Source organism: Bremia lactucae (assembly GCF_004359215.1).
Source record: "Bremia lactucae strain SF5 chromosome Unknown BlacSF5_NotPlaced_183_SHOA01000117.1_1171385bp, whole genome shotgun sequence".
NCBI classification, from domain to species: domain Eukaryota; phylum Oomycota; class Peronosporomycetes; order Peronosporales; family Peronosporaceae; genus Bremia; species Bremia lactucae.
Genome location: NW_027152196.1, coordinates 801,026 through 824,449, shown reverse-complemented (window position 1 = coordinate 824,449; position 23,424 = coordinate 801,026). Strand labels below are relative to the sequence as shown.

The window sequence follows — 23,424 nt, the reverse complement described above, 5'->3', positions numbered from 1 at the left end:
TCGTACTCCAACATGGAGTACGCACTCTTCGAACGGTCTTCCAACCGCTCGATATGGTGAGCCTGCACCGTCTGCTCCAACGAGCGACGCTTGCCACGCTCGTGGTCAAGTCCCTCCTCCAAATCATGGAGGAAGCGATCGATCTTGTCGATCTTCGACTCTAGATCCGATACACGGTTCGGATCTAATTTTTCCTCCTCCACCACAACCATTGGTGAATTCCCACGGTGGCAAACGTTTCCTTGTGGAACGTATCCAGAACCACCGTGATGAGAGGGCGCAGCGAACGAGTAATCTTGTTCGTTAGCGCGTTCATCCACCTTCACATGACAGCTGGGAGCCTCGTTCCCAGCTGGTTGCTGACGTTGAGGGCCTCGTCCGTCAGTATGACGAGACCCATCCGATGGTTCAGAAGGCCAACCGAAAAAACGCGCCCCTGGAGCTTGTAAACCGATTGCAAAACGTCAATCGCGTCACGCATCTCAATAGAGATGCAACCCCTTCCCAGGGCGAAGAAAGGGAACAGACATCCTCTTTTACACTCTTCGAATTGTCTACACAACACGAACAGAGATCACCCCACGTGAGGCATGGAAGCCCAGCCTCACGTGACAACCAATGCAAGTTATACTTTGCACCGGTTGGAGTTCTTTTCTCAAATTAAACGCGATTCGCGTTAAGTTTTTGAAGCCAGGCTTCGCGTGCAATGTCTTTGACATTGCGAATGAACGCACTCCAGGCTTGCATTAGCGAGACTTTATCTCGCTTATTATTGCCACTAAACCATCGATGCTTAAGAAAAGCATCGAGATAGAAATCTTACTCAGCGCGAAAGTTCTTCGCGCTGGGATCAAGGCCATGTAGCTTTGTCGCAATAAATAAGGGATATTTATTGTGAGGAGTAGTTTCTCCAGACAAGCTATTGATTAGCCGTTCTGGCAGAAGCCATGGTTTCTTTTCAGGGGCGAAATGAGACATTTTATTGTCTTCACTCCCCTGAGTGGTACCCATTGAAGCAGGGGTACCACAAGAACTTTTCTAACGATGGCTTACGCCATCGTCGTCACCTTGCACAGAAACACGTGCAGGTGACTGTATGGGACATCGAACGGGCGATGAGGGATTATCCTCATCGTCGGATTCAAATAGACTATTTACTCGTCTATTAGAATGAGCCCTCTCATTCGAGGGCTCATAGTCAGCCGCCTGACGTCTATCAGGCGACTGTTCTATTCTCCTCGAGTCGGCCATTTCGTCCGACTCGCATTCGTAGTCGACCTCCAAAGAGGGGCGCGTTCACGTGGTGAATTACCACGTGCACCCGCAACATCTAGTGTTGCGCGAGAAGAAGATACTACGGCAGACGGAACGTCTGCCGCAAGAGACAATAGTGCGTCACCCGCGGCTGCATTAACCGCAGCCGAAGGCTCCGCACTACCAGCACCCCGCATGGATTTATCCCTCATGTGATGGAATTTAAAATGATGGTTCTGACCAATCAACATCATTTTAAATTAAGTGGTCACATAGTGACCATATCATCCAATGACAGTCACTTAAATCTTTTCCATAAATAGGTATAAGCCGTTATATCTATTTCTCCCGAAGACTAATCAGCTGTAAACGTAAACAAAGAGAGAGAGACAGATAAGATTTCAATTGCATGTTTAGTATGATAATTAAGTTAGCATTAACAGATTGAAAGAAGAAGAAACCTAATTATACTAATACAGTTTTCATTTAACCCTCTTTAAGGTAGTTGTCTGAAAGAGTAGTCTTCCTCTGCACGTACTAGTGTACGTGAAGTAACGTAAGGCACCACTCGCAACTGAAGCAGTGCGAAGTGGACTTGTACTGAAGCAGTACAAGCCGTAGTGCCCCGTTACAGTCAGCGTATAAAGCCACCTCCATCCATCAGTGCGCCATTGAAGCCGCTGCGAGTCCAGCTGATTTTTATAGGTCGGTCAGTTTGGACTTCGTGTTTGGCATACCCCCAGATCACAAGGGTCGGACGGGATTCGTTATTATTCTCGACAGACTGCGCGAAATGGTGCATCTAGCCCCAATAGCTGCACGATCTCAGGCATGGAGGCAGCTCTCGTGTTCCTGGACAACGTATATCGACTACACAAGAGTAACAAGTACATTGAATCGGACCGGGATCCAGGTTTAACGTCGGGTTTTTGGACTCGTGTGTTTCAGCAGCTGGGTAACAAGCTCCACTTTGACAGATATTAACAGCCGGTGATCCCCATATCGACAGCCAAACTGAACGTGCCAATCAGGTCGTGGCGGATGTATTGCGCACAGTAGCGATGTCTAAGGGATGAAATAACAATTTCCTTCGTGGATTTCACTATCAATAACGGTGCCCACGCCAGTAAAGTTGAGACACCGTTCAATATTACAAGCTGCGCTATTTTTGGACGCCAGTCTCGTTCGAGCGCAGCTCCAGTCTTAGTGGGGGGGGGGGCAACTCACTTCGCTCGGTGCGATTTGGGGGAAATAGTTTCGCCGAAGTAGCGATAACCCACCACGAGAGGCATCATTCAAATTCTTCCCGGTGGCCCTGCCACTTTAGAAGTAGTTACGACACATAAAGGTGTCAGTGCGGAGCCATTGCAAGAAATGGCTGTGCTCCTAGACAATAATAAAGTTTTGTGATTGACAGCTACGTCCTAAGACCGAACTGTCGGTGGGGTCATAGGTGAGATGGATGCTAAAAGCGTTAGTGAGAATCGATGCTGTGTGGATACGCGATTAGCCATCACACGAAAAATCGGTTACGCGATGCCAAGCGCACAGGACAAGCAAAACAATACGCGGATTAATGTAATCGCAAAAACAACGAACGCTTCAGTGTGAAATACGAAGTACTATCTTGTACTACAAATCTACCTGAAAAGGCAGTTTCTGCAATACCTGGTGGTACTACAAAAATCTACCGCATTTCATCGGGCTATTTACGATGGTCGAGTAGTTTGGAGACCTCAATCATAAGCACACGGTCCAACCGTATGAAGACGCACTCCGTCTTGTACGTGAGTGGTCTGAAAAAATATGTTGATCCACAAGGGATGACATATCCCCATCCGTCTTCGGCTAGACCTTCTGAAGCAGCTAATGTTGAGAGACTCGTATCAAGTGCGCAGGCATCCTTAGCTTCAGCCGTTCGTAACCCTGGTGATCCTTCAAGCGAACATCGTGGAAATCCAAAGTCATTCGCGAAACTTGACTTTCGAGATCCTCAATCCGTCGTTCAGCAGCGCTTTGCGCCTGAACGGAAGTAGTAAAGTCTATCAAGAATAAGTGCGGGTTATCGCCACTCCTATATCGAGCGGCGTCTACGCGGTTATTTGACAGGCGACATGTAACGTATGCCACCTCCACCCCACTGGCCTGGTTCGGATGGAACTAGAGCGTCGCTTCTAGAGCGTGCCACTATAGACGCTCATACGTATCATGGCGTTTACCACTCGTGGAAGGCTTAAGGGAAACCACTTGGCTGTATTTTTCCGATCCCGGTCGATATCAATTTACCGACCAATGCGAAGCAGGGTTTCTGTGCCGGTTTCAGCCACATTCCGATGTGGCGAAACAGTGGTCGCAGCGAATCAACTACGCTCGTTTGCAAGAATTAATGGGCGGTACTGTACCCCATGCTTCTAATCATCACGCTACTTCTGCTAGTCCATTTGGAGCTGGCGAAGCGGCTCCAACTGGTGCTCCTTTTCATTGGCAGACACCAGTCCTGGCACGTCGACGCGCAAGGCCTCGACCGATTCCCACGAGTTGAAACTCCTCGGAGTTTCTGTCCATTGGACAAGGATCTGAAGCTGAGGCTTATGCTTCACGGAGCAGTGGGCCATCAACCTCCCATCAAGGAAGTGTTGGTTCCCAGTTGATTCACCAATGCAGTTCACTACGGCTCTTTTGTGACACCGACTGGACACGATCACGTGCCGTCAATTGAGCTTTATGTCAGTGTCTCCTGCGTCAGACTCTCCATTGTGGCTGATAATCTATAAGATAGATGTTGAAGTTTGACCCAACTTAGATACAGCTCCACCTTTATCGATAGTGCTATCATGGAAGGTTCCTGCGCTAATTGGCGCAGACAACGAAACAATTGTTTTGGTGACGTGAGGCAAGCTTGCCATCGCAACGTTAGGCGTCTCCATGCTGAAAACAATGGGTGAATAGTGAATCAGTATTATAGCGCCACCACCCTTCCCCATAAGCTCGCTCGCTCCATCGCCACTTTGTGGTGATGGCAGAGGTTTCGACTTATTAATGAAATGCGGCAATAGCTTCGTAGTAACTCCAGGTAGTACAGAATTTGCATTTTTAGGTAGGGTTGCAGTACTCTATAGAACTATACCCCCCACACCCACACACACTCTAAAGCTCATACTCTATAGAACTATACCCCCCACACACACACTCTAAAGCTCACACGAAAAGTCCGTTACGCGATGGAAAACGCACAGGATAAACAAACAGAATATGCTTATGGAAATGGTCGCAAAACAAATTAGCTCTCTAATCACTCATCCACAAAGCGTTGAATATCGCTCACGCTTTTTGCATCTAACTTGCCTATGACACCCTGAGAGGTCGGTGGGATAGGACTTAGTTTTATTAAACCACTGCTAAACTGGCAGGGCACTAGGGCATGTTTCTATCGTTGACATCGTCATATTATCGAAACTATGTCCCTCTTTCGCACACAGCGTAGTGAGGGGCCCCACAAAGACTCGGGCTGCGCACAAACGAGACTGGCGTCGGAAGATGGCCCAGTCCATTTATATAAAACGGCGTCTCACCCGTACAAGCATGGGCACTTTATTTTATAGCGAACTCCACGAAGGGCAATTGTTTGCACCATTCTTTGGGAGTTGCTATAGTGCGAAAGAACATACGCCACGACCCGGTTGGCACGTTCTGTTTGGCCATCGTCTGAAAATGATCTGCGGTCGACATGTGGAGCTTGCTACGTAGCACACGAAGACATGTCGTCAAGAACCATACGTAAAACATGGATCCAGGTCCGATACTATGAACTCGGGCATCCCGTGTAGTCGGTAAACATGATCCAGGAACAAGAGAGCTGCCTCCTTGCCTGTGATCGATGCTTTACATGGTGCTAAATGCACCATTTTGCTCAGTCTGTCTACAAAGACGACGAGCTTCGTCCGACCCTTGTGATCTAGCAGGATGCTAAACATGAATACCAGACTTACTGACTTCCAACAGTTGGTTGGAATCGGAAGCGGCTTCAGTGGCGCTTTGCTGGATGGTACAGGCATAACGCGCTGACACTGTTTGCAAGAGCGAATATAATTAACGACCCATTAATATAGGTGTGGCCATCTAAAGTCCTCTGACACTCGTAAGAATGAGTTTTCACGGCCCAGATGCCCACTAGCTGGTACATCATGGAGCTTGTGAAGGATCACCAGCTTAGATCTTTACATAGATTCTCAAGAGATCACAAGGTGACAGCTGATGCCATAACAGGCCATCGCTGTAGCTAAAGCGATTTAGCTTAGCTTTCAGGTGCGACGGAAGGGAAACCTTTCGTCCACCAAAGTGATCTAAAAGCAGGCAACAATGGTCGTCCTGACTGTAGCTCGCTTTTATCTCAGAGGCCAATGAGCTCGTCACGTGTTAGGCTGCCAACGTTGACGGCGGTAATTGTGCTTTAGCACTAGACACACTTTCTTGGTGTCTAAATTCGAAGTCTGGTCAGCGCGATAAAGCGTCAGCCAAGACATTCGACTTACCCGGCTTGTATTTAACTTCGAAATTAACTTCAGCGAATAATGTAAGCCATCTTGCCATTCTAGGCGAGAGGTGCGGTGAGTTTATTGCGGTCCGCAGTGATGCATGATCCGTATTAAACCACAAATGGTTCGGTGCCCAGTAGGTGCACACAAAACTTGACAACTGCATACTTTATTGAAAGCAGCTCTTTAACATGCACGGAACAATTCAGTTCCGCGGCTTTTAAAAAGCCGGGACTGATAAGAGATGACGCGGTCGACGCCGTCGTCATCCTTCTGCATGAGCGCGCTGCCGATTGCAAAATTACTTGCATCGCAGACGACGCTAAAAGGCTTATCCGCGTGTAGCAATGCGAATACCAGTGCCTCTACAAGAGATTGCTTCGCTGATGTGAACGCATCATCTTGTTCTTTTAATCAAACCCATTCTGCATCCTTTTAAAGGAGGTCAGATAATGGTCTAGTTTGCTCAGCATAATTCAAGTAATTAGCGAGCCCTAGGAATTGGCACAAATCCTTCACATTCCGTGGGATTGGCCATTTCTTTATTTTACCTTGTCTGGGTCTGCTCGTACGCAATGTATACCCACAACACATCTTTCCGCGGGATTAGCGTTTTAGCCGGTATGGTCGTCGTGTTCAGCTTATTGTAAGCATGAACCACGCGCCATCCACTGTGGATTTAGGCAAACAAAAGGTCGGCTACAGTGAGGCGATTTAGTCTCACAAAAATGTCCCGCCTCGGCTCGCTTGTCGAAGAAATCATTGATATAATCGACCTGTTCTTTCGGCATCGGCCATTGCCTTGTCACACAATGCTTGGCTCCAGGTTCGAGGACTATCTCGTGCTCGATGCCCCTATCTGCTAGTAGGCGGCTCGGCACTTTTCCTGGGAACACATCGCGTTTTTTCCACAGAACCTCAAAGAACGGACTGTCTCTCAAGGCATCCCATCCATGAGCAGCAAACCATTTATTTTTGTCCGTTTCTAAGGACGCTCTCGTCCATTGTGGACGACGAGCAACAGTCAACCAAGTTCTCTTCTGGAACTGGTGCGACTATTTCGTGGATCTTTCCCTCCTTTAATTCGGCAAGGAACAGATCCCACGACGTCTCTGGGAGATTTATTAACTCCTCGGCAGATTTACAGACTTGCCGGAGCAGCTCAACTGAGGATGCCTCCGAAATTTCGTCTTTGACGGCCTCGAACACCTCGTTCAAAGGTTTGTCCTCTTTATTAGAGACTGATTTAAAGGTCACTCGTTTAGACGTGCCTTAGAACGTCCTAATCTGTCGGGTACTCGTTCTTCGAGTCACCACGACCTTTTTCTGGGAAGCGGGTGCCGTTGCACTCCTGGCTAACGCACCCCTTCCAACCGCACCAGGCTCTAGGCACTGTGCCGATTTATGCGACGCTTGACTTCCTGTCAGCTCGCCGTCTACTGCCACAGGTTCTCGGCTCTGTGCAGGACATTCGGAAGCATGACTACTGGTCATCGTCCTTCTCACTACCCCAGTCTCCACGAGCTGGGTAGGAATTGGTGACGTTTGACATCCCGTCAACGCACCCTCAACTGTGTTCGACACGACATCAGTTGCATATGCCTCTCGCAGTAGCACATCCTTTCCGGTGCCCTGCGTAGAGCTCGCAACTGTGCGTGTACGCCAGTCTTTCCATGGTTGGTGTTTTGCCAACCATGGCATGCCTAGGATGAGGTCATACTGACTCTCCATACCTAGCACTGTGAACTTATCTTTACAAGAGAAGCCACTAAAGCTGAAGGCGAGTTCTACCTGAACTCCCTCAGACTTAACGAGCGCGCCGTTCGCTAAACGAACTGTCGCCTCGTCTCGCTTGCCATCCTGGCAAAGCGACTCAAACATCGCTGGTCTCTTTCTTATTTCTTAGAGCCGCGAGTTTCACAAAATTTGTGATGCACCCGAATCTACTAGGAGGGTCATCACCTGGTCATAGCCTCTTTCTTGAGCACTATAGACCAGCAGAGTTGAGGTCCGAAATTTCGAGACCTCAGGGACTATGCTTCCCATTTGTTCCACAACTCGGAACTTACGGGTAGCTTCAGAGTCCGTGTCAGTGGGGCATCCCGCCCCTACTACGCTCCTGCATTTCCCGACCCCTTAGTGGTCGATGTATAACTCATGCGTCGCGCACGCTGGTTCTTGCAATCGCCCTTTGGAAAGGGAGTTCTCTTGCTGGGCGTCTTTGCCCTACAGGGACCCTAGCATAGCAGCGAGCCATCATATGGCCACGCTTGCCACATTTTTTTTAAAACAGACTACGTCTGCATTGCCCAACTCTATGGGAGTAGCATATGACCTCTCGGCCAATTACTTATACCAAGCTGTCGCCGAGGCACTGTTGAAGGATTGCTTCTCAACAAAGGCAATTTGGGTTGTTTCTTCCATCGTCGACGGCACCTTTCTAAAAAAAAGGCCTGTTGTGATTGGCCGTGCCGTAATCCGTTCATGAACGTGGGCACCTCAATGTGCTCTAGATCAGACCTACGGTGATGGATGCCGACAGCGAGCGCATCACCTGCACGTACTCTTGCAGAGATCGCTTCGCCTGTCGCAGCTCAACGAAGCGCGCCTAAAGCAACATCTCGTTATTCGGCGGCTGGTAATGGTGCGAATCTTTGTCTAAAAGATCGCTCATGTAGGGAACGCCTTAACGTCCGCCATAAGCGCCGAGTAAGCCCACTCTGAGGCCTTACCGCGCAGGTGCGACATGGCGTACGACACCATCCGGCTGTCGTCCTCGATGAGCTGCGCCGCACCGCATTTTTCCACGGCTAACAGCCAGTGACAATCGTGTGCGCTGCAGTTCCATCGAGCTTGAGCGGGTCCATCCGAATAGACCTCGGCTGATGATGCCGAGTAGAGAGCATCTCAACAGTCCTTCTGAGAGCCTCGTTCACAGCTACTCACGCCTTAGCTCATCCTGAGTCTGAGTGACAGACTCCGCCGCAGCATGGCTCTGTGCCTCGGATGTATTACGCACGGTAGCAACTCCCAAAGAATGGAGCAAGCAATTGCCTTTGTGAAGCTCGCTATAAATAACAGTGTCAACGCCAGTACGGGTGAGGCACCGATTTACATTAACGGACTGCGCCATTATTGGACGTCAGTCTCGTTTGCACGCAGCCCGAGTCTTAGTGGGGGGGTCACTATGCTCGGTGCGAAAGAGGGACATAGTTTCGTCAATATCACGATGGCCCGCGAGGGTATCATGTCAACGACATAAAGTTGCCCTAATAACCCTGCCAGTTTAGCAGTGGTCAATAAAACTACGTCCGATGACCGATCTCTCGGCCGTGCCACAGGCGAGTTTGATGCTAAGAGCGAAAGCGAGGCTCACCGCTTAGTGGATGAGCGATTAGTGATCACACGAAAAGTCCGTTACGCGATGGAAAACGCACAGGATAAACAAACAGAATATGCTTATGGAAATGGTCGCAAAACAAATTAGCTCTCTAATCACTCATCCACAAAGCGTTGAATATCGCTCACGCTTTTTGCATCTAACTTGCCTATGACACCCTGAGAGGTCGGTGGGATAGGACTTAGTTTTATTAAACCACTGCTAAACTGGCAGGGCACTAGGGCATGTTTCTATCGTTGACATCGTCATATTATCGAAACTATGTCCCTCTTTCGCACACAGCGTAGTGAGGGGCCCCACAAAGACTCGGGCTGCGCACAAACGAGACTGGCGTCGGAAGATGGCCCAGTCCATTTATATAAAACGGCGTCTCACCCGTACAAGCATGGGCACTTTATTTTATAGCGAACTCCACGAAGGGCAATTGTTTGCACCATTCTTTGGGAGTTGCTATAGTGCGAAAGAACATACGCCACGACCCGGTTGGCACGTTCTGTTTGGCCATCGTCTGAAAATGATCTGCGGTCGACATGTGGAGCTTGCTACGTAGCACACGAAGACATGTCGTCAAGAACCATACGTAAAACATGGATCCAGGTCCGATACTATGAACTCGGGCATCCCGTGTAGTCGGTAAACATGATCCAGGAACAAGAGAGCTGCCTCCTTGCCTGTGATCGATGCTTTACATGGTGCTAAATGCACCATTTTGCTCAGTCTGTCTACAAAGACGACGAGCTTCGTCCGACCCTTGTGATCTAGCAGGATGCTAAACATGAATACCAGACTTACTGACTTCCAACAGTTGGTTGGAATCGGAAGCGGCTTCAGTGGCGCTTTGCTGGATGGTACAGGCATAACGCGCTGACACTGTTTGCAAGAGCGAATATAATTAACGACCCATTAATATAGGTGTGGCCATCTAAAGTCCTCTGACACTCGTAAGAATGAGTTTTCACGGCCCAGATGCCCACTAGCTGGTACATCATGGAGCTTGTGAAGGATCACCAGCTTAGATCTTTACATAGATTCTCAAGAGATCACAAGGTGACAGCTGATGCCATAACAGGCCATCGCTGTAGCTAAAGCGATTTAGCTTAGCTTTCAGGTGCGACGGAAGGGAAACCTTTCGTCCACCAAAGTGATCTAAAAGCAGGCAACAATGGTCGTCCTGACTGTAGCTCGCTTTTATCTCAGAGGCCAATGAGCTCGTCACGTGTTAGGCTGCCAACGTTGACGGCGGTAATTGTGCTTTAGCACTAGACACACTTTCTTGGTGTCTAAATTCGAAGTCTGGTCAGCGCGATAAAGCGTCAGCCAAGACATTCGACTTACCCGGCTTGTATTTAACTTCGAAATTAACTTCAGCGAATAATGTAAGCCATCTTGCCATTCTAGGCGAGAGGTGCGGTGAGTTTATTGCGGTCCGCAGTGATGCATGATCCGTTTAAACCACAAATGGTTCGGTGCCCAGTAGGTGCACACAAAACTTGACAACTGCATACTTTATTGAAAGCAGCTCTTTAACATGCACGGAACAATTCAGTTCCGCGGCTTTTAAAAAGCCGGGACTGATAAGAGATGACGCGGTCGACGCCGTCGTCATCCTTCTGCATGAGCGCGCTGCCGATTGCAAAATTACTTGCATCGCAGACGACGCTAAAAGGCTTATCCGCGTGTAGCAATGCGAATACCAGTGCCTCTACAAGAGATTGCTTCGCTGATGTGAACGCATCATCTTGTTCTTTTAATCAAACCCATTCTGCATCCTTTTAAAGGAGGTCAGATAATGGTCTAGTTTGCTCAGCATAATTCAAGTAATTAGCGAGCCCTAGGAATTGGCACAAATCCTTCACATTCCGTGGGATTGGCCATTTCTTTATTTTACCTTGTCTGGGTCTGCTCGTACGCAATGTATACCCACAACACATCTTTCCGCGGGATTAGCGTTTTAGCCGGTATGGTCGTCGTGTTCAGCTTATTGTAAGCATGAACCACGCGCCATCCACTGTGGATTTAGGCAAACAAAAGGTCGGCTACAGTGAGGCGATTTAGTCTCACAAAAATGTCCCGCCTCGGCTCGCTTGTCGAAGAAATCATTGATATAATCGACCTGTTCTTTCGGCATCGGCCATTGCCTTGTCACACAATGCTTGGCTCCAGGTTCGAGGACTATCTCGTACCCGATGCCCCTATCTGCTGGTAGGCGGCTCGGCACTTCTTCTGGAACACATCGCGATGTATCCACAGAACCTCAAAGAACGGACCGTCTTTCAAAGCATCCCAGCCTTGAGCAGCAAACCGTTCCTTTTTGTCCGTTTCTGGGACGCTCTCGTCCATTGTGGACGACGAGCAACAGTCCACTAAGTTCTCTTTTGGAACTGGTGTGACTATTTCGTAGATCTTTGCTTCCTTTAATTCGGCAAGGAACAGATCCCACGACATTTTCGGGAGATTTACTATCTTTTCGGCAGATTTAAAGATTTGCCGGAGCATCTCAACTGAGGATGCCTCCGCACTTTCGTCATTGACGGCCTCGAACACCTCATTCGAGCGCCCGTCCTCTTTATTAGAGACTGTTCTAAAGGTCGCTCGTTTAGACGTGCCTTTGATCGTTCTTATCTGTCGGGTACTCGTTCTTCGAGTCACCACGACTTTTTCTGAGAAGTGGGTGTCGTTGCACCCCTTCCAACCGCACCAGGCTCTAGGCACTGTGCCGGTTTATGCGAGGCTTGACTTTCTGTCAGCTCACCGTCTACTGCCACAAGCTCTCGGCTCTGTGAAGGACATTCGAACGCATGACTACTTGTCATCGTCCTTTTCTCTTCATCAGTCTCTACGAGCTGGGTAGGAATTGGTGACATTTGACATCTCGTCAACGCACCCTCGACTGTGTTCGACACGACATCAGTTGCATACGCCTCTCGCAGGAGCACATCCTTTCCGGTGTCCTGCGTAAAGTTCGCAACTGTGCGTGTACGCCAGTCTATCCATGATTGGTATTTTGCTAACCATGGCTTGCCTAGGATATGGTCATTCGGACTTTCCATACCGCACTGTAAACTTCACTTTACAAGAGAAGTCACTAAAGCTGAAGGCGGTTCTACCTCTACTTCCTCAGACTTAGCGAGCGCGTCGATCCCTATACGAACGGTCACCCAGTAGGAACCTGGCATAGCAGCGAGCCATCATACGGCTGCGCTTGCTGCATTTGTAACAGACAACGTCTGCATCGCCCAACTTATGGGAGTGACATCTGACCTCTCGGCCGACGGCTTATATCAAGCTGTCGCCGAGGCACTCTTGTAGGTTGCTCCTCAACCCCGGCAATTTGAATTGCCTCTTCCATCTTCGACGGCGCCTTTCTAACAAGGGCCTGTCGCGATGGGCCATGACGTAGTCCGTTCATAAGTTGGCACCTTAATGTGCTCCAGAATCGGACCTACGGTAATGGACACCGACAGCGAGCGCATCTCTTGCATATAATCTTGCAGAGATTACTTCTTGCTTGTCGCGCTTCAAAGAAGCGCACCTAAAGCAACACTTCGTTGTTCGGCGGCTGGTATAAAATTTTCTTTCGAAAAGAAAATTTTGATTAAGACATCGCGCGAATTTTTGTCTTTAAAATCGCCCATGTTAACAAAAAGGATACAAATTAAATACTGATTGTTTTAGCAGAAAAATAAAAATTTGTCAAGTCGGGCAACTTCATGAACAATGCTGCGTCATTCGAGCACTTGTATAATTTAATGTAAAGTTTTTTATTCGAAAAAAATGGGTCGATTAGATCGACAAGAATAGTGTGAAATTTTCCACAATGACAAAGTACTCCGAAAATGCCACATCCAGTAAAATTGTTTGATCTGAGAAAGAAGATCATTTATTATTTTCGATGGTTTTAGTGAACATCGGCAAGCAATTGTGTTAGCAAGTCGACCGAATAACGGTCCAATCGCTTGTTTAAGATATACTCAAATTTCATTGCGATGAATGATTGTGCCGTCTACAACGAGATGATCTGCAAAGTCTATTATCCTAAATAATTCAAATATCTATTCAGAAACTAATCTCGACTTCAAAGAAAATGCTACGATTGAGATCATAGTTGACGGTACGCACTTCAGTAAAGACAGCAAGACTTCAAATTGAGTACCATTGAGGCGATCACCAACGAGCGAAGTAAAGAGTAGAAGCGTTATAATATTAAGGAATTGTTTTAAGTTTTTTTTTTCACTGACTCTGCTTTCGTGGCAGCTTACCAGAATTTTTAACGATTTTAAATTTTTGTCTTATAGAACTTACATCACTTGGGCATGTATGCATAGTGACAGAGACGGGGACCGAAGTCTATGGACGGGTCCACACTGCCTCCCCAGGATCTGTCGCTCTTCAACATGTAAGGAAATCGTGATTTAAACATCGATCAATTGGGCTTGCAGGTTTGTCTTTTTGTTGCATTACATACTCCTTAATTAGTACTAGTACGTCGCGTATCATACTTACAAGTGGTTCCCACGAGTCTTCTATATCTTGCAGCCCACGCCACTAAAGAATAGTTTCCAATGTTCGGTTAGCGTATTGTATCGGTGGTCTTGGATCCGCTCTCAACCCCCAAAACAATGCCTTGCTTACCTATGTGCTCTAGAGTTTCAGCGGTGACGCTCGTGCTGGCGTTATGAAAGAATTTGAGTCTTGAACCGTGGACATCGAACAAGCCGCCTGTTATGAGATGCTCGATCATAAAGCGTACTCGTGTGCCTCGGTTATTCTAAACGGCCCAACCCAGCGTACCATTAACTCGTTACCACGAAGACGCTCATCGACTCGAGACCACAGCACAAAATCTCCAGTGCTGACGTTTTCAAGTGTGCCCTTTTTCGTTATCTTTTGGTGGAGCCGCGTTCTCTCTTTGCAGTCGGCTATCCCTTCATACATTAAGCGTAGACTCTCTCGCAGAGCTTGTGACTCCTCGTCAACTCCAGCACATCAATAGACATCAGCTTGTCTTTCGTCTGCACATTTCGCGGAAGTAGCACCGTATTCAGCGGGTCGGTACTTGCAAGCCGGTGAACAATTTAATGGGTGCTCTCCCATCAGTGCCTTAACTGGTGATTGGTTGAGATTGGCTTGTACAACAGGGATTAGATACTCTTAGATTTAGGTGTCAAGGTGGTTCTCAAGGAGTAGTAGTCGCATGAACGCTCGATTGTTCGGTTCACCCAAGGTGTCTGGACAGGCACAAACGTGTGCACCACCTTCATACGGTCAAGCAGATTCTCCATCAAATAGTTCTTAAATGTCTTCCATTGTCAGAAACTCACATGGACGGCAGGCCAAATCGTTTGCCCAGTCGAGCATATCTATTGTAACCACGGAGCTTGTTGGAGAATCACACGGCACCAGCTCACAATAATGAGGACGAGCAGAGGTAGCGTGTACTTCCGTATGAATCATTTATTATGAATAAAGATCAAAATGCAACTTCGTTGCGTGCACGTGGCTTACGATGTTTGCTCCACGGTCGTTGAATCAATTGATTACCCTTTACATGCTTGCACAGCAAATAGGTTGCCACGAAATCATTTCCTAATTCACCCATACCTTTTATGCTATTCTTCTGGCGCAGTTGGTGCATCATAACATCCACAGCACGGTGCAGATGCAAACCACAATATGCAATAACAAGCATGGGGGCAATAAGTTCCTTTGCATGCGTGGGTATTCCTACATTTCCCTCTACGAAAATAAGCTCAGCGTCTCCGTGCTCTGCAGATGAAGGAGCAGAGCTTCGAAAACGCTTCTCTGTCGCAACCACTTCATCAAGAGAAGACCAGATTAAATCATCGTCACTAAGTGGTCGGGGATGCAATAATTCTCGAAAGTATCGAGTTCGCACGTATTTTTACTGTGACTGGTTGTCGTTTAGACGTCGGCAGCCACCGAGACACCAGATCGATCCAGATGTTGTCGCAACCTCTTACGCGTTGAATCTCGTACCGATAATCAGAGAGCATTTAGTGCACAACGTTGAAATTTGCCGGACGCTGCAAAAGATACTCCAAATCCTTCGCGTTGATGATAGAATATGCCTCTTTCTCTGCAATTGACCAGTAAAGTTGAGCTCCTTTAAGCATACCACCTTTGCACAAAAGTAGCTCATGTTTTTCGTCCGTTAAACTCTTCACATCATCCCACTTATTGACTTGCGATACAATGTGAGACCAGCCTCGATCACTGGCATCCGTCGTTATGCATACCGTCGCCGTATCAGATGTAAAAATAGCTTCGCCGGTTTTGCCACACGGTTCAGTAAACTACTGTACTGTTGCTGCTCTATCGGCGTCCAAGTCAATGTAAGCTATTCAGCATAGCGTTGCTTCTGGCTATGACCATCAAAAACTGCCTTCAAATTTTGATTGCGTCCGTGCTGCATGCTGGACAAAGTTAAAATTTGACTCTCGAAAGCAATTAGCGGCGTACGAAAGTTTCTGCAAATTTGCAGCAGTAGCTGGTAGCGGTAGAGAATAGAGCGCAGAAACACGGTGGAGATTGTGTTGGACCCCTTCCAAGTCAATGAGGCGTCCGCACCAAGAGATCTCTAGCGCAAATAAGCAGCTCTTACGCGCGTTCAGCTTTAATCCATATTCCGTAAACGCAAGAACATTCGCAGGGCGACTTTAAATTTCTCCGCTGTCCTCGCAACAACAACGATATCGTCAATTCAGATCAATACATTTGTGTACGGATTGTCTTGAACCACTTCTTGCATCTGATTCATAAAATGAATGGGAGAATTCGTAGCACCTTGAGGAACTCGCGTAAGCGTGTACACAGTCATTCGTAACAAACTGAAAAATTCGCGACTATCCGCATGCAGTAAAAGTTGCCAAAAAACGTTGAATAGGTCAAACGTTGCAAGAAACTGAGCACCACGAACCTTCGAAATTATCACCATCAGCGATAGTTTAATTGGGCGGTACCATAGATCTACCTCTTGCAACTTAACTTTGCGCAGTGCCTTTATTATCTTTCGTGGAAATTCGAATTTTACGGCAGCTGCTAGCATGTCTCCAAACATTCTGTGATCTCATCCGCATTCGTCATTCCAACAATGTCATCATCAGGTATATTATCGCCATTGTCGTCAGGGTTAACCCTCGTAGCAAGATGCTACAATAGGTGGTCCACATTGATGCCAAATGAAGTTAAAGTCATATTTCCAACAAGAGACTCGTCTGCGTCTCCATCAATACTCATACACTGAACCTGTTGTACATGAACAGGACCAGCTGCTGCTAAAAGCTGCACATCTACTTCACAATGCTCATGACACATGACAAGCCCGTCGTCCACCTTTACTTCAACATGAGTAGTCAGCTTCTCTACTGCTGCACTTAAAACAGCATATACAGCTTACATAGCATCCGGCGAAAAGCACGTTGCAGTCGGCGCCGGTATCTGCTCGAAATGGCACTTCGAGTTGTTCAGTATAGCAACTCGCTCATCGGGCGTACCTAACGACCGAACAGCTTTCGCTTGCAACCGTTGATTATTTACGTCGTCTATTTACTTAAAAGCTGTATCCTTGTTGAATCCACTAGCTATTGGGCAATTTTTACTCAATGAGATCACTTACACACGAGGCAGCCGGTGCACGAGGCTTCTTCGCCTCCCTCTTCCTATGCTTGGGCGAGAACCTTCTAAAGGCTTTTGCTGCTGGCTGTCTTGAGGTGTCATCTTTTGGGCTGCCTACTGACCAGTACTGCTGGTCTTTACCTGGCTTCGCGTCTTGTCCCCCTTCTTGAGCTCCTGCGCGAGCATGTAATTATGCTGCTATTCGCTGGCACGTTTTATCAGAGCTTCATACAGCGCATATCATCTCTCTTTTCGCAATGACCAGCCGGTTAATTTCTAGCCGTGGTATCTCGGGCGCAATGTACTGTAGCAGCATCTTGCAGCTTTTTGATGTGCTCTGTGTACGTGGTCGTATCGGCTCGGCCACTACCCAAAATACCATGGAATCGGTGGTCCTCGATAATTTTATCGAAGAGCACGAAATAGCTCAAAATACGCGCATCACTATCTTCAATAATCAAGTCTTTGTTGAGGTGGTCGTCAAAGAGTCGGTCTATATCAGGAATGTGGCGATTCTGGAGGGTCGAGCATCGGCGCGTGATCGCCAGACCAAGGTCTTCATCTGTCACCGAGGCCGCCTGCTTCTTTCAAGACAAACGAGCCTAGTAATCTTTGATGCGTGGACCTATTGAGTTACGGATGAAGCTGACAACGTGGTCATTCTGCTCCCCGTGACGGCGCATCATTTGCGAATCTTGGCTTCATACTGGCGGCGTTGTCGTACCCACGACACCAGCGACGCCTGGTCCCAGGCGTTGAGAATTGGCGGTAAAATTATTTCAAAATAGGGTGAGTATACTCATGTCGATATTACCATCAACAACAACTGGGCTGTCTCCACTCCTTGCGGTCGGCTTATCTTACAGCGGTCAACGCGCTTTTCTCCTCTTTGCAGGGGATTCTGATTCTTGCGGAATGTAGCGGAGCTGCCTCGCTTCTAAAATCAGAGAAGGACTTTTGGACTCGGAGAGTCTCTTAGTTCTATAGAACTAATGCGTTTAATAGTTTAGATTGTCGTTCAAGCTTTCAAAGCTTAGTGCATCCTAGTTTTATGGATTTAAGGGTTCAAAGAACGAAGTGGCAACTAGCGCCCAAGAGTGTATTCCTTAGAAAGGTTTCTATCTTTTATAGATCATTTCGCAAGCCTTAGGAAGGCACTATAATAAATAGGATTTAAGTAATGACATATTTTAGAGTAGGATAAAAGGGTATCTTACCCAGAAAAAAAATGTACCACTACAACGATTTCAACCAATGTGTGCTCCATTACACCCTCTCCCATCAGACTATTGACACCGAGTGACAACATTAGCTTTATTTTCTCTTTGAGGTTGGAACCTAAACAGCTATCGTTCGATTGTGTGTTTTCTTTCCTTATTTCCCATTAAAATCAAGCGCGTGGAACAGACTCTTAGCACATTCCTCGACGATGAGGGAATGGTGGACTTTGAAAGTCACATTTCGTAGGAGGATGAGGAACAAGTGTCGCTCTTACACGCCTTCTCCTCCGGATGAACGTAGGCGGGCCCCGAATCTGCTCCCAAAGTGTGGTGCCACTGATGTCTTAACTGCATTAAGCAGGACTCAGGGTCCCTATTCCAAGATCAGAATGAATCCGCTCGATGAAGAGCAAGAGAGGGCAATCCTTATAGAGGAATAAGCTCGTCGTCGAGCTGCCGAGGTAGCGAAAGCTAAAGCTCATAGTTAATATATGTTCACCCCGCTTAAAGAGATCGGGGGTCACACTTTGAACATCTGGACCTCTCGTGACGCCGGAGGAGAACGCTGCTTCCGACGGTCTTCATGAGTGATACCTTACGCTAAAGGCATTGACGCGAGGTCAGTATCTGACGCGTTTACGTGACCCAGCCCTTGGGGCTTCGGTAAGCTCCATGAGTGAAATTCCGATTGTATTGTTTCCAAACGAAACAAGAAGTGAAAACGAAGTCTTATTATAAGAGCTAGATCCAACGAGCCCGCAGCCCCCGCAATATTTGGAATATCAGAGAGTATGCGGATGTGGCTGATTTTTTCGTTTGGAAAAGAAGCTATTTCGCCAAGCTTAAGGCCAAACGCCAGTTACGTTCGGAATTTATGCCAAAAAACGAAGAAAGGTCTAAACGATATTTTAGTGCTTCGATTGACCGTGCAACCATAAATCGAAGCCGCACTGAGGCAATAGCTCCACCTTATCCCACTTCTAGTGGTAAGAAGCGTCGTTTGACGCCAGTGGACCCTGAGCTTGGCGATCAAAAACGTCAACGGGCGTATGGGTGATCTTGCCGTAGAGATACCCCAAATTCCCAAGCGTTTTCAGAAGAGGGGTACCCCAGCCACTTTACCAGATATTGGTATTGGACCTTGCGACGACGTCGCTTTCAAAACTTTTCCACGCCCTTCGCGTATCAAGCAGCGCGGGAGGGGGCCAGAATCTCGACGGAAGCATTTGATGCTTCACGGCACGAGGTGCAACATCTATGTGATGTCCTTGCTCGGGTTAAGAGCTCTTTTGAGGCGGTTCGGGACCGTCTTTCGACCCTGGAGCGTCAGCAACTCGTTTAGAGGGCCAGCTGGATATCCTGGCGATGATGCAGCAATACGCGGCACGACCGCCTGTCTCGGTGCAAGCGCCTTTAAGTCCACGTAGGAAGGGTCCCAATAGCGCTTAAGCCATAGGAACGTTAAGCGTGTAAGATATGCCCTTCTTGACCACGACCGAAAATGGTCCATAAAGCGCGGGCGCAATTTGGTCTTAGAGAGCGCAATTACAAATTAGTAGGGAGATATTTAGCGTTAAATAAAACTCTGTTTCCAACCACATAAAATTAATACAGCTTCTGCCTCTGGCATCTGCTTGTTCTTTTTGTTTGTCTTGGATATCAGCCATCCCGTTCCTTACATACTTAAGACACTAAATCGCGTTGCGAGGAACTCGCTTACTTGTTTCCGAACGGTTACACGGATGATACCAGCAAGCCTATCGGCTAATTGTCCCCCACCAAGCCCTGTATCACGCAGTGGTTTTCTTAAAGGAACGCGTTTGTGAGTGAGACCGTTGACTAAAGAACGGAGTTTAGCCTGTAGAGGCATGGACAGCGTAATTTAACGCAACTTCCACCACTGGGAGAATTGAGCTCCAGCGCTTAATATATGAGCACACACTGCGTAAAACGTCTTCAATGACGCGAGTGACACTTTAAGTTTCACCATCGGTTTGCGGATGGCCCGCGGTGGACATGTCCAATCTGATGCCAAGCACTCGGAAAATAAATTTGCTCAATTTACCCATGAAACTAGGGTACCGATCTGAGACAATTGCCACCGGCGAACCGTGTTGTCAAAAGACGCGATCGATGAAGAGCCATTCTGTACATTCACCATCAATGTTATTCGACCCTGCCGCTAAGTGACTCATTTTGCTCAATCGGTCATTAAAACCCACTATGCCCGAGTTACCGGCCGAATCTTTCGGTTAACCGAAAACAAAACCATACAAATGGACACCAAACACTGTATGGGTAGGGCAGACTTGTCAGTAGCGCAGCAACATGCGCCGAAGCTTTCACCCGTTCGCAAGTTTCGCATGTGCGAACGTATGTGCTGACCCATTTATAAAATTTCAGCCACCAATAAATCTGGCCTTCAGGGCCGTAGGTCTTTTCTCTACCGGAATGACCGCCAAGGACAATATCGTAAGCCTCATAGAAGATTCAGTTCTTTAAAACTCATCATGACGAACAACGACGCGAGAAGGATCCGCAGCGTCCGCGCAATATATAAATATAAAAATAAAGCAACAGGTCGTTATCGATAGAAAATTGATGTGACCTTGGAAGAAAACGTGCCGACAATTTAAAACCCGAGTCGGTGCTTCTTAGACGTAGCTGAGCTACACAATAAAACGCAATTCATCCTTGGCGAAATCCGAACGGATTTCGTTAAGTATTAGGCGACATCATATTCGTTAAATGAGAGAGCTCCTAATCCGGCCTGCGTGATAACGTATTGGCCGTAGCATTCTTCTTGCCAGACTTATACTTCACCTCGAAGTTGAATTCGGCGAAAAAAGAATAGCGATCGGGCCATTATCTGTGAGAGATGGGGCGAATTAGTCGCAGCGCGTAATGACGCGTGATCTGTATGTGTCACGAACGGCTGAGAGCCGAGCAGATGAACTCTTTATTTGACGAGAGCATACTTCATAGCAAGTAACTTCTTGTCATGAACTGGGTAGTTTTTTCCCGCATCATTAGGTTATCTAGATTCGAACGCAATAACACATTCACGCCCATCAGCATCTGATTGTAACAGAGCACTGCCAGTGGCAAAATCCGATTCGTCACAAACGACACTGAAAGGCCAACTCGGATTCGGCAGTGCCAGAATTGGGGCATGGATACGACTATTCTAAACTTCTAAAAATATTATGTTCTGTGCTAGTCCAGCACCATTCTCTATCCTTTTTAAGGAGATTAGAAAATAACCTAGCCATATCAGCATTATTTTCGCATTATATGTGTAAATAATTAGCGAGACCAAACCACTTACGCAAGTTCTTATGTTTTTTTTGGAAGTGGCCAGTCTAATATGGCTTTTGCTTTAGCGGAATCCGCTCAAAAGCTTCGCTTCACCCTAAGTCTGGAATTTCTTCTGCGCCAAAAATGCATCTAGATGCATTGACATGCATCCATCAGAGCAGGCGGCGCCTGATAGTAGTGGCGATCTCGGCCTTCAAACTCGCGGCTGCCTTACCTTCGTCCGTTCATTCACAGGCGTTTAGCGCTGCTGAACGACGTATTGCGGTTCTCGAGGGTCAAGTCTTGCGACTGATCTCGGATCTCGTTGATGTCCAAGCGAAGGCTCGTCAGGGTTATGAACGCCTGAAGACTCGCTTGGACCTTTTCGAACGGATACTGCTGAGGGATCCGTGTTACTCGCGTGATGTCCCTCGCTCTCCAAGTCCTGTTCGTGGAGGGAGGAATCGGTCTGATAGCTTTTTGCCTTCACCGTTCCCCTCACCCGAACGACGCTCGACTCACAGTCGGCGTCACTATCGGTCTCCTTAGCCAGATGGGGATATGTGACCTCGTTTGGGTCTTCATACTGTTTCAGATGACCCACGTAAAATACGGGGTGCGTCTTCATATACGGGGGAAGGGTGAGCCTATAATTCAGATCTCTAACCTCTTCTACCACCGTAAAGGGCCCAATGAAACGCGGCAGCAACTTCGTAGTACCTCCACGTAGTTCAGAATTGCATTTTTTTGGTAGGGTAGCTGTACTTAATAGTACTTTTTCACCCACTCTAAAACGTTTACTTTTTTTGCGACCATTTCGGTCCGCATATTCTTTTTGCTTGTCCTGTGCGCTTGCTATTGCGTCACGGACTTTACGTGTGATGTCTAATCGCTCATCCACAAAGCGTTGAGCCTCGCTTACGCTTTTAGCATCAAACTCTCATATGATACCGCCAAGAGGTTGGTCATAATGCGCAGTTTTGTTGACCACTGCTAAACTAGCAGGGTCACAAGAGCAAGTTTCAGTGGGTAAGATGATACCCTTATGGGTCATCGTCATATTGACGAAACTATGTCCCTCTTTCGCACCGAGCATGGTGAGGGGCCCTCCCCCACTAAGACTCGGGCTGCGCACAAACGAGACTGGCGTCCGAGGATGGCGCAGTCCGTTAATATAAAACGGTGTCTCACCCGTACTGGCGTGGACACTGTTATTTATAGCGAACTCCACAAAGGGCACTTGCTTGCTCCACTCTCTGGGAGTTGCTATAGTGCGTACGACATCCGCCACGACCCGATTGGCACGTTATGTTTGGCCATCGGTCTGGGGGTGATCTGCGGTCGACATGTGGAGCTTGCTACCTAGCAGCTCGAACACATGTCGCCAAAAACCAGACGTAAAACGAGGATCCCGGTCCGATACTATGGACTCGGGCATCCCGTGTAGTCGGTAAACATGATCCAGGAACAAGAGAGCTGCCTCCTTGCCTGTGATCGATGTCTTACATGGTGCTAAATGCACCATTTTGCTCAGTCTGTCTACAAAGACGACTAGCCCTGTCCGACCCTTATGATCGGGCGGCATGCCAAACATGAAGTCCAGGCTTACTGACTTCCAACAGTTGGTTGGAATCGGTAGCGGCTTCAGTGGCGCACTGCTGGACGGTGCAGGCTTAATGCGCTGACACTGTTCGCAAGAGCGAATATAGTTGGCCACCCATCTATATAGGTGTGGCCACCAAAATTCCTCTGACACTCGTAAGAATGTCTTTTCACGGCCCAGATGCCCACTAGATGGTGCATCATGGAGCTCGTGAAGGATCATCAACTTGAGATCTGTGTCATGAGGCACATAGATTCTCAAGGGATCACAAGGTGACAGCTGATGCCATAACAGGCCATCGCTGTAGCTAAAGCGATTGAGCTTAGCTTTCAGGTGCGACGGAAGGGAAACCTTTCGTCCACCGAAGTGATCCAACAGCAGGCGACAGTGGTCGTCCTGACTGTAGCTCTCTTTTATCTCAGAGGCCAATGAGCTCGTCACGTGGTATGCCTTCATGGCTGCCAACGTCGACGGCTGAAA

General features: G+C 47.7%; 6 protein-coding genes across 6 annotated transcripts; 1 reads left to right on the top strand and 5 right to left on the bottom strand.

Annotated features, from left to right (window-relative positions):
* Positions 1-13,578: 13,578 nt before the first annotated feature.
* On the bottom strand, positions 13,579-14,124 carry CCR75_005764 (uncharacterized protein; the record flags this gene model as incomplete). The annotated part of the gene is made up of 3 exons (XM_067963839.1): positions 13,579-13,734; positions 13,799-13,957; positions 13,981-14,124. The coding sequence occupies 3 exons, from the start codon at positions 14,122-14,124 to the stop codon at positions 13,579-13,581; spliced, it is 459 nt and encodes a 152-aa protein (XP_067815643.1).
* Positions 14,125-14,175: 51 nt separating this feature from the next.
* Positions 14,176-14,471, bottom strand: CCR75_005763 (uncharacterized protein; the record flags this gene model as incomplete). The annotated part of the gene is made up of 2 exons (XM_067963838.1): positions 14,176-14,315; positions 14,339-14,471. The coding sequence occupies 2 exons, from the start codon at positions 14,469-14,471 to the stop codon at positions 14,176-14,178; spliced, it is 273 nt and encodes a 90-aa protein (XP_067815766.1).
* A 188-nt stretch (positions 14,472-14,659) lies between these two features.
* Positions 14,660-15,203, bottom strand: CCR75_005762 (uncharacterized protein; the record flags this gene model as incomplete). The annotated part of the gene is made up of 2 exons (XM_067963837.1): positions 14,660-15,003; positions 15,086-15,203. The coding sequence occupies 2 exons, from the start codon at positions 15,201-15,203 to the stop codon at positions 14,660-14,662; spliced, it is 462 nt and encodes a 153-aa protein (XP_067815641.1).
* A 1,156-nt stretch (positions 15,204-16,359) lies between these two features.
* CCR75_005761 (uncharacterized protein) lies at positions 16,360-16,926 on the bottom strand (the record flags this gene model as incomplete). The annotated part of the gene is made up of 3 exons (XM_067963836.1): positions 16,360-16,582; positions 16,607-16,751; positions 16,830-16,926. The coding sequence occupies 3 exons, from the start codon at positions 16,924-16,926 to the stop codon at positions 16,360-16,362; spliced, it is 465 nt and encodes a 154-aa protein (XP_067815639.1).
* A 12-nt stretch (positions 16,927-16,938) lies between these two features.
* Positions 16,939-17,485, bottom strand: CCR75_005759 (uncharacterized protein; the record flags this gene model as incomplete). Its single annotated transcript, XM_067963834.1, has 4 exons — positions 16,939-17,019; positions 17,057-17,128; positions 17,244-17,408; positions 17,462-17,485. 4 exons carry the CDS (start codon positions 17,483-17,485, stop codon positions 16,939-16,941), a joined length of 342 nt encoding a protein of 113 aa, XP_067815476.1.
* On the top strand, positions 17,082-17,456 carry CCR75_005760 (uncharacterized protein; the record flags this gene model as incomplete). Its single annotated transcript, XM_067963835.1, has 1 exon — positions 17,082-17,456. The coding sequence occupies one exon, from the start codon at positions 17,082-17,084 to the stop codon at positions 17,454-17,456; it is 375 nt and encodes a 124-aa protein (XP_067815640.1).
* Positions 17,486-23,424: the final 5,939 nt, after the last annotated feature.